The sequence below is a fragment of the Beauveria bassiana genome (assembly GCF_000280675.1).
Source record: "Beauveria bassiana ARSEF 2860 unplaced genomic scaffold BBA_S00005, whole genome shotgun sequence".
Classification (NCBI taxonomy): Eukaryota; Fungi; Ascomycota; class Sordariomycetes; order Hypocreales; family Cordycipitaceae; genus Beauveria; species Beauveria bassiana.
In genome coordinates, this window is record NW_007930840.1 from 692,795 (window position 1) to 703,354 (window position 10,560).

A 10,560-nucleotide genomic window follows, 5' to 3' on the forward strand; every position below is an offset into this window, starting at 1 on the left:
TGTTTTCGACAAAAAACCAGCCTGGGTTCGTGGGAAAGCAGCAGACATGAAGAAAGAAGAAGAGGAAGAAGGAAAAGAAAGAAAGAAAAGCAAGACTTCTGCCTTTGATGCGATTTGCTTGAGTTCTGTTTTGCTTTCGAGTCTTTAGATACCAGCACATGTTCTCTATTATTTTCGAGACAGACATATAAAAAAGAGCAAGCATAAAAAGTCTACCCAAAAGATGCGTACCGTGAATGAATCGTATATCCTCGAGTTATTACAATCGCCATCTAATCTTTTCTGATTTCCAACACGATCGAAATTCTTGCAAATTCGTGAAAATACATATAAACACCATTCTAACCGTGCCACGTTGAAATGGGAAAAATGCAAAATATAAGAGGGGAAATTTCAACAAAACGCTCAGAGTACCCATCATAGCCGCATTATACATGAGGGATCAAGACTAAATCCATCCCTGGTTCTAATCTCTTCTTCTCCTTTTGAATTTTCGACGTGTTTCCGTTGTTTTGAAACTTGGCATCTCTTTATTGTCATTGAGGCGGCAGATCACCAAAGTTTCCATTCTCGACAGACGGGTACGCGCCACCGCTCATCTCGGCCCAGTTCCAATCCAGCGTCATGGGCAGCGCAAACAGGTCCTGCGGCAGCAGAGGCTGAGGAAAGGGCGGGTCCATGACCATGGCTGACGGGTCGCCGGGAAAGCTGCTCATACTGTCAAAGGAATCAAAGTCGCCGTTTTGTGCAATTTGTTGCTGCTGCTGTTGCTGATACTGCTGTTGCTGCTGATGCTGATGCTGCTGCTGCTGCTGCTGCTGCTGGGCTTGTGATTGCGCATCGTGGTTCGAATTGCCGTTACGAGGAGACCTTTGCTCTTCAGAAGGCGACGTCGCCGCCACAGGGCCCCAGGAAGATGAGCGATGGGTGCGGACCGGCGGCGACAGCTCTTCAATCGTCGTAGGAATAGGCACCTCGGAGGTGTCGAGATTCTTGGTGTTGGCCTTGACTTTGCCGTCGGTACGGCGCTTTCGCCGGAAGGACTGATCGTTTTCCGCCTTTTCAACGACGGACTTGGCGATGCGCACAAATTCGGAGCAGACGCCTAGCATACGGTGAACACCGCCCTGCTCTGCCTCTTGCCCAAGCATGGAGAGGAATGTGACTACCAGTTCCATAAGACGCGTGTCGGATCTGGCGCGCACATCAAGCGGGTTTTGAAGAATGTTTCCAAATAAAGTCACCAAAGCGGAGACAGGAAAGTACAAAATCAGCCTGATCATTGTTAGCTCGTTCTTGTATAGGCTCAAAGGAGAATGATTGCTCACCAGACACAGGCAAAGTCGCCCTGGGGGACATATTTTAAGAGAGAGATGGATGCTCGAGCAGCGGCTGTGGAGAGAGCGGCAGATGAAAAAACACGAGGATTCAAGGGTCGCGCGTTGAGGCCCTGAATGGCGTAATTGGCCAGGCGACTAGTCCAGTAACCATGGTGAACCGACATGCGGTGAATTGTGGTGAGACAGTTGTAGTAGGTAAAGTGCAGCATGACAACGTGTAGAATCAAAGGAGTGTGGGATGCCTTGATTTCGTGTTCAGGGCGGAACTCGATTGGAATGCGATCTTTCCACTCTTCTAGCTGCTGGTCCAGTTCGCCAATTGTGTTGAGAAGTTCGCCGTCGGATTGCTTGGTGGCCTTTGTCGAGTATAACTGCTTGTACACGGTGCTTTCGATGACGGCAAATTCGCACATGACGCGAAAAAGGTTCATCTTCCCCTTTCCGTCAGCTAGAGGAATGTTTCCGATATTGTCGACAGGGTTGGCGTCTGGCAATTCGACATTCATGTCGTCATCGTCTTGGGCAGGCGGCCGGCCAGATCGTAGACAAAGATCCTTGTCGAGCATGTAGGCAATCCAAAAGACTCGCTTGCGCTGCTCTATTTCAATGGGATTGAGATTGAAGCCTGAACCGCGTTTGTGCAAGCCTATACTGTGGGAGAGGCGGATGGCAGCGGCAATGAGCAAGAAGGAAGGCTGTGGGTTGGGAGTACCCTGCATGAAGAGAGCCATTCCCAGCAGGGCTTGGACGGAGAGGAGGTCTGTGTTGCGCATAGTTAATTCGGAAAAAACACCCATGGCATTCTTGAGATAGGCCCAAGCCTTTTCGTCTTCTTCCTGGGGAACAAGGTTGCTCATGACGCGGAGACGATGAGCAATGGCCAGGGCACAGTTCAAACTAGCCCACCAGCCAGATCCCTGGTAGGGATTTTCGGAGTACTGGCGCTCGACTAGATGCATGAATGTGGGCTGATGGAAGAGTGGAAACATGCAGTTGAAGTTTTCGAAATAGTCGGTAAGCAGCGAAAGAGCCTCGTGCTTGGGGGGAAGAGGCCTAAAGACAGGACGCTGGAACAAGTCACGAAATACCTCGGGCTTCCAATTGGTCCACTTGTGGTCGTCGACGGAGACTTCGGAAATCATTTGCTGGAAGGATTCGTCGCCCGTTCTGGAATTGACCCATGAAATGCCTTTGGGGGAGAAGATGGAGAAGCCGGAGGATGATCCTGTAGGGCGTTAGTTGAGATACAGCAACGGTGGGTGATTGCGACAAGACGTACCAATGTACCGCGTCTCTCCGCTCTGATTGGTGACGAGCGAGCACATCATTTCCGAGAGGGCCTCAACTTCCTCGTGGCCTTCTTCGTCGCTCTCTCTCGCTCCCTTGTCTTCTGTAGACGGCCCAGACCTGCGCCTCTCTGTCGCTTCTCTTGCTTCTCTCCCGGGAGATGGTAGTGAGCTTTGGGGGGTGGCATTGTCAGCTAGCACAGGCGAAACCGGAGGGCTGTTTGAGCCAATGGCGAGAGAGGCCTGTCTCGACTTTGCTTGCAGCTTCTTCTCGAGAGCGCCAAGATCAGTGCCCGGATCATCGTCATTCAAAACGCCTGGAGCGAGGTGTAAGCTTTGATGGGCAAGCGGGGCGCCGTGACTGTGCGACTGGGTGAGACGTACCTGACAGGCGAAGCAGCTGCTCCATGCGGCCGAGGCGGTTCTCGAGTCCCTCGATATATTTGGCACTACATGCGGAGCGAGAAGTCAGTGTCAATCAAGAGTCGCTACGGCTTCGATGGAAAAATACCCTTTCGGAGGACTGCGCTTCTTCTCAACCTGGGTGAAGGCGCAGTCGGTCTTGTAAGTGGTGCAGTTTGTGCAGGCGGGGAGCTTGCCGTCGCACTTGATCTTTTTCTTGCGGCACATATCGCAAGCCTGTTTAATCGACGAACGGTTAGTCAAAGGCTATTGTTTGAGCATGACGGATTGGCGGCGCTGAAGGGGAGGTACTTGCCCTGGCGATGCGACGTCTCTTTGCGTCATTGGTGTCTTCCATAAGCAGCTGAGCATCGGAAAACATGTGGGCAGTCATGTCAGGCATGTGCGCCATGCTGGGCATGCCATCTTGGGAGTAGGAGCCAAAGATTTGGGGCGGCTGGTTCATCAATGGCGGGCCGGAGCCGGGCATTTGAAAGCCCATGTGGTCCATGGTTGGGGGAACGGGAGTAGCGGAGGCGATTGGGATGCACGGGTGAGCGGCGGAGCGGCTATATATCCAAGGTATTTGTGTAGATAAAAACGAGAGCGGCGGGTGTGGTATGGTGTCTGAGAGCGCAGAGAGCGCAGAGAGGCACGAGCACAGGAGGCAGAGGAGGCAGAGAGCCGCGGAAGGGCGAGATGGTGAGAGAATAGAGCTATTGCCGGGCCAGGGTGGTGTATTGAAGTTGGCCTTTTCTTTTCAGTGTTGCTGTGTTGCTTATGCGGCTCGTAGCAGTGAGGCTTTGAGTTCGTGCTTGGCCGGCCGGCTCCGTTGGAACGGGCGGGTAGATGGATGGGTATGCTGCGGAGGCGAAGGTTATCGAGAGGGTCGGTTGATGGTGGTCATATCGCGGAAAACTGGAGGGATTGAGAGGTTAGGGATTTGCGAATCGATTGGTGATTTTTCGGCTCAGCAGCTCAAAAAAAGAGAAGATAGAAGGGAGAAACCAAAAAACAACCGAAAGGTGAATGAAAGAGGGAGAAAATGGACGGAGGAGGCGGACTTGCCGGAGTTGGGGATCGAGGGTAAGATAGAGTGTGAGCCTCAGAGGGGAGGCATGCAGGGTGTTTCGGTTTTTGGCTTTTCTTGATTCCAACGGTACCTGACTTGCGGTTGAGTGATGGGTGTGTAAGCAAGTACCCAGCTCTAAGCAGGTAGCAAGGTATGGTAACTACCTAGGTAGGTAGGTACCTGGGTACTTTCCTGTTTTTATTGGCGGCAGCGTGTCTGGGGAAGTCTCAGGCGCCGGCAGAGGCTGAAAACTGACAGACTTGAGTAATTTTTAGTGGCCTTGGGCTTGGCCGGGGGGAGGGGTTTTTGGGGCTCTTGGGGCTCTTGGGCTTACCAGCTTTACCTACTTGTAAGGCACAAAGGTAACTTGTGGCGCCATTGAAAACAGAGTTTCCCGGGCGGGCCTTGACAGCTAGTACGGGGCCTTGACGGCTGGCACGGGGGCCACGACAAGGCTACCTAGCCAGTCAAGTTACCAGTCTGCGAGGGATGGGGTTGGATGTTGGATGGATGGTAACCATGAGGAAGACGCTACTGCCAAAGTTCCACCCGTTTGTCACCTATGCGAATGCGCCAAAACGAACACTTTCTGTGCGAGAACGTGCGTTGCGAAACGGCAAGCTCCCGCTGTGTGTGAGATGCGGAATGGTGGGGGAAACCAAAGCGCCTGTCCGTGCTGCGGCCGTAGAAAGAAAGGTACATTTGACCAAGCTACCTCATTAGGTACGGATACTGGCAATAAAATAAGCTTGCAGACGACCAAATCTACGCCGAAACGGGTCATCCTGGCACTCTGGCAAGCTGGCAAGTAGGTATTACAAGTACTTTCCCTAGGTACAACCCAGGCTACTGCGCAGGGTCTAGAATCAGTCCCGTTGTTCGACAGCAGCGAAGGACCAGGTACGAGCATCACACTCTTGCCTGAATATCAATAACCAACCAACAACATTTCTTCGTCTCATCACTATTATCTTGCTCAGCCTCTTGGCATAAATCACGAACCACATCGACAAGCCCCTTCCATTATGCCATAAAGTCCGCTGCACTCCCCTCTCGATATGCCCAACTGCCCCCCACGAGGGGGGAGGAGAAGTGCCCAATCTTTGAAACTCCAACGGTAGCTAACCTTGTCGCGAGAGTTGTGATGGAGAAACATGTCGAAGCCGTTTTTCCCCTCCGCAGGGGCCAACTCTACCTCATTATCTGCTTCAACGGTTCAAGTCGTTCTTGATTAATATTCCAAACATGCCGCAAAACCCCCCCCGTCCTGTTCCTCAATGACGAAATGCCACGCTGCAAGAGGTGCGACGCCATTATTTCCAAGTCTTATCTGGGTGTCGAGACTCGGGTTTTCTTCTGGCCCTCGTTGCCTTGTTATCATTAATAATCACTGACTCCTATTAGTTACCAGCAGGCTGCAGCACGGTTACAGGTCTTGGCCCTATTACCCCCTTCACCTTGAAGTCCACCCCACATCCCCCGCCACGCCGTCTTCATTGAGTTGACGGGAACACCTTGAACTTGAACAAGAAATGAGAGCTGGCTAGTTGGAGCAGAGTAGTTCATCTCATCCATACGTAATGAAAAGAAAAGAAATCAGAGTTCGATAATTCACAAAAACAATAGGTCGCCTGCCGCCTCACCATGTGCGTCCGATCTAGGCGACAATCCCGGACATGGTTATCGAGTCCCTTTTCCCATGTCGACAAATCACCGTCAACCATGCGGGCGCGGCGGCGCACCTACTACCGCCACCCTCACACAAGGACAAAGCTAACTTAGAGGTCGTTGACGCTTCTTTCGTTATTTACTTTTTCTTCTGATGATTTTTCCCACTTTCTTGCCGATCACTGAGAATAATTTAGGTTCAATGCCAGATCATCATGACCTTGCCGGCTGCCAAGCATCAGCATCAAGCAGACCTGAACAAGAGACGCGTTGGCGATTAATGCAGTGTCAAAATTTTTTACAACCCAGCTCATCGTCATACTTACTCATACTCGGGTATTTGCCTGACAGTTGCTCCGTACCATAATTTCTTTTGACCATTAAATCCCCGTCCCTCCCCCCTTTTAAAAATGTCACAAGACGGCGACAGCCGCGAGTTGTCATTACGAGTACGATTGCCTGGCCGTTTGCCGTCTTAAGTCCTGCAAGCCCGCGGCACTAAATATTGACAAGCTCTAAATATGATCTAAAATAGAAAAAAACGCCCCTCCCAAATGATCCATCCACAGTGGCAATTTCTTCCAGCAGCCCATGTCTTGTAAAATAGGCTGCGCTAATGCAAGCCAACCAGCCAGACCAGGTTTGTCTGTCTGTCCGTCTTTTTTGCCACGACCCAGATCGCGCTGTCCACAGCCAACCATTTAGTTTACTTTACTAGCCAGCCAACGACTCACCAGTTCGTACCAATCACAAGTACTTGGTTTCTCTGGCACCACTTTCCTGGGAGGTGTCCCATCCCGAGTATTTGGAATAAGCAGATGGAAATCTCCATGTTCCTCACAACCACCTGTTTCTTCTCCCATATTCAGCCAATTCTTTTACACGACTTCTCTAGTAATTTCTCATACAGATTTTGCCTTGCTTCTTGGCATGTCTTAGAGTGTAAAACATGCAGAAATGATTCCACATCGCGTGCCAGAGGCTGAGTACCAAAGTACGTACTCCGTGCTCTACGTAGTGTCTAGTTAGACGTTTCACCAGGTCGAAGTGTCCACTTGTCAATGCCCAGCCAGTCAGTGTACAAGGTGCTTTGGGTGCCAGGTGCCAGGTGCCAGTCTGCCAGTCACTTTTCTGCACCCACCCCGGTTGTCCGGTTTGATATAGCCAACAAGTTCCCGATCAGCAGCCGTCCTATCTGCATAACCATGCTGTCATGCTCTCTGCATGAAGAATTGTCCGTCTTCCAACCTTTGAAACATGGCTCTGCCAAGAAAAAAGAGGTCGTAGATGGAATCATTTCTCTTCCCAGCCATGATTTATACCTATTTACCTTCTCTTCCTTGAACATTCATGTCGTAGCTCCAACAGCTTTCAACCCCCCTCGACACATCTGAAACGCATCCGAGTCACTCGCCATCGTCAATGAACCTTGCTCCTCTTTCGCCGACTTCTTTCCTCCTCAACTTTCGTCTCCGATTCTACCAACGCACATCCACTTCCCAAGAACAGGGGTGGAAAAAACTCCGATTGCCATACCTGGTCTACCGCTATCACTAGACGCATGAGACCTTTCCCACGCGGCTGCCTTGTCGGAATCTGACGACGATTTGCATAAGCATTCGCCCCCAACTATCCCACGTAATTTTACTCTACACAAGATTCTTTATTCCCGAGAAGAGCCTTAGTCTTTGAGAGTCCCAAAGCCTCATCGAAATATTGCCATTACAAATACCGACACGCAAACTCCGTCACGTCGCACACCATTGCAGTCCATGTTCCACAAATTCACTGCATTCGTTGTACAAGATAACTTTCATTTCTGAAGACTTCCGCCTTGTATCAACCATGTAGATTCTCACTCCCTTTTGCAATCGCTGCTAGGTGAAATGTACATTATATCAAATAATCGCATGCGATAGTACATGGTAGGCCCAAGTACCATTGCCTTAACCCCATCAAAACGCCGCAAGCTGAACAAGACTGCCGAGATAAAAGATAAAATTAGTCCGGTTGTAAATCGAAAGCCGTTCCAGGCCCAGCGATATCCAAGACTGTCCCTGTTGGGGGAGAAGACGCTGACAATGAGTGCCGCAAAAAAATATGGATAAAAGTAAAACCATGTACAGGCTGAAGAAGTGAAGATGAAAAAAAAAGGGCCAGGAAATTGATTGTGGTATAGTCGCTTTTAGAAATTAATCATCAAATGCTCTCCTGAAACCGTGAGCTAGATCCCCTCGCGCTGCCACTGGACCCAGGGCGTCTGGGTGGCGAGTTGTTCTTTGCCATTGGCGGCGACATTGCAGGGTCGGCAAACGGATTGGCTTCCGTCACTGGCGTCCGCGCAGGTCCCGATCGAAAAATTGGCACGCCGCTGACTGGCCGCATAGGACTGCCAAGCGCAAAGGGCTCATCGCCAGGGTTGAATGGTTCAGACGATTGCGAGTATTGGCTCAATGTGCTTTCACGCGGATCAGAGTATCCATCACCGCCCGTATAGAGCACAGACTGCAGCTTGCGACCCGACACACGGTGAAAGCCTCGCTCACCAGAGGGCACCTCTAACGCATCGGGCGCGCCCCTCGACTGACGCTTGCTGGCAAAGGCCGCGAAGGCAGCATTGACCGACGCGGCGGCTCCGTTTCGTTCAGTCATCGAGTTGGCGGCGTCGCTGCCCGACGCGGGTAGAGCCGCGAAGCCTGGAGATCCCCTGTTGATTGACCGAGACTCGGCGTTCCTCTTATTCTTATAACGCATGGCAAGCAAAACTAGAAGGGCGAGAAAGGCCACGCCAGCGACACTCCCCAGTACACTCCCAACAATCTGTTTTTGCTGAGTCGTCATCGGGTAGCTGCCAGATGACGACGCCGCGGAGGAAGTTTCGGCGCTGCCTTCGACTGTAGGGACGACTGTCGGCGAGTTCCAAGTCGGGGTAGAGCTGTAAGTAGATGAATATGACGATGACAATGACGATGACGATGATATGGATGTTGATGCTGACGAAGAAGAGGAAGAAGAGGAAGAAGACAGAGTGTTCGTCTCGCTTGAAGATGACAAGATGCGAAAGTTGGACTGTGTCGTAGAAGTGTTGTAGTTGACCGCGGACGACTGGCTGATTGTAGTCGGTGCAATTGTAGAATTATGTGCACTGCTAAGCACGGTCGCATTTCCCCACGCCGTTCCGTTGCTTGGATCCGATAAGGTGGGAAAACTGGAGGCGGACAAGGAAGGTAGCGGAGCTGAACTGGGCTGCGACGAGGTCGAGGTCGTGTGATGAGTTGAGGTTGTCGTTGATGGCGTAGAATACGAGCTCCCCAGGCCCGGGACAAGGCTGCTCGGGTTCACGGCAATCGTAAAGCCAGGACTAGATTGCGACTTGGTCTCGCCTGTGCTAGGGTCGACAACGACGGTGTTCGGGGTGGCATATTGGGTAGAGCTCGAAATGGGCGAGCCAGAGTAGTCGACGACCTGAACTATAGAAATCGTTTGGACGACCTGGGTGACGTAGGACGTGGCATCGTCAGCGCGGGCGGCGAGAGCGGCGTCCACGGCGGCGGCGGGTGAACGAGCTTCCAGCGACCGAGAATCGCTGGATACCCGGTCGTCTAAATCAGACTGGGCGACGATGGACTCTGTCGCTGGGGATGCGGCGCTATGCGAATGAGACTGCTGGTGATGCTGGTTGCCGTGGTTGTTGTCGTCGCTGGTGTCGCGATGGCGGATATGGTCATGCGTGTGCGGATAGTGAGTGTGGCGATGGGCCTGTAAGTGGATGGCAGAAGGAGTGTGAGAATCCGAGGCGGAAGATGGCAAAGAATCGACAGAATGGGAATCACGGGCCTGAAGGAGTGAAGGCCCATGACGATGGTTAGTCATGGCGGTGACTCGTCAAGGCGGCGCAGCGGTGAGCAGGTGATCGTATTCCTGGCTACGGGGGCTCTTGGCTGACGACGGAGTGTTTCTATTTTTCGACGCGCGCCAGGGGCATCATTGTCTAAACAGGGCGGAGTCTTGACGTCGACGTACTGCAGCTCTGCTGGATCAACAAGACTCTGCGACTAGCTGCGCAGTCTGCCTTGGAAGTCGAGAGGAAGAAAAGGGCGAGTCAAAGGCTTGCGTAGCCCAAAGATATTTTTTCCGTCCTGTAATGCGATGAATTTGCGGCCGAGTCGTGCGTTAAGGATTTTGCGTTGGAGCGGATCGCTTGGCTGGACAAGGAAAACGGTATCGAAAAGAATGAAGAGAAAACAAACGAGCGAATGGCGACGAGAACGGCGAATGGCTAGCAGTCTACCAACGTCAATGTCATAAACATGACGAGCGAACCAAGACGCAACAGGTCGAGATGAGGCTAGAGAAGAAGGAAAAGAAGAGAGAAGCAGAGGGACCAGCAAGAAAGGGTAGGGTATCTAAAATGAGCGCAGAAGGGCGAATCTGGGCGGCTGCAAGGTACCTGGGGGAAGCATTCGTAGGGGCTTGATATGGCGCCGAGTGGTACCTGACAGTGGACTTAGTTTGCCAGCACAGGCCACGACGTATTTTGGCTGCTAATTTTTTTCTTCCTCTTCTGGTCAAATGGACCGTATGTCTTGCATTCTCTTTGTTCTGGCTGGGCTGAGGATTGGCTCGCATCGTCTGTTTGTCGTGTTGGGTGCTTTGGAGCGAGGCTCTTGCTGGGGAATGTTGTGCCTTCAATTCCCTCATTTCCTGGAGCCCCATCGACGGCCGCAAAAAGCCCCGTTCGGCCCACTCACACCCGCGACCATTTTAATCTATTAACATGAGCAGAGGAGAA

General features: G+C 51.8%; 2 protein-coding genes across 2 annotated transcripts; both read right to left on the reverse strand.

Annotated features, from left to right (window-relative positions):
* Positions 1–536: 536 nt before the first annotated feature.
* On the reverse strand, positions 537–3,539 carry BBA_02507 (fungal specific transcription factor; the record flags this gene model as incomplete). The annotated part of the gene is made up of 7 exons (XM_008597604.1): positions 537–1,275; positions 1,329–2,565; positions 2,620–2,943; positions 3,011–3,075; positions 3,138–3,187; positions 3,234–3,265; positions 3,341–3,539. The coding sequence occupies 7 exons, from the start codon at positions 3,537–3,539 to the stop codon at positions 537–539; spliced, it is 2,646 nt and encodes an 881-aa protein (XP_008595826.1).
* Positions 3,540–7,967: 4,428 nt separating this feature from the next.
* BBA_02508 (uncharacterized protein) lies at positions 7,968–9,641 on the reverse strand (the record flags this gene model as incomplete). The annotated part of the gene is made up of 1 exon (XM_008597605.1): positions 7,968–9,641. One exon carries the CDS (start codon positions 9,639–9,641, stop codon positions 7,968–7,970), a length of 1,674 nt encoding a protein of 557 aa, XP_008595827.1.
* Positions 9,642–10,560: the final 919 nt, after the last annotated feature.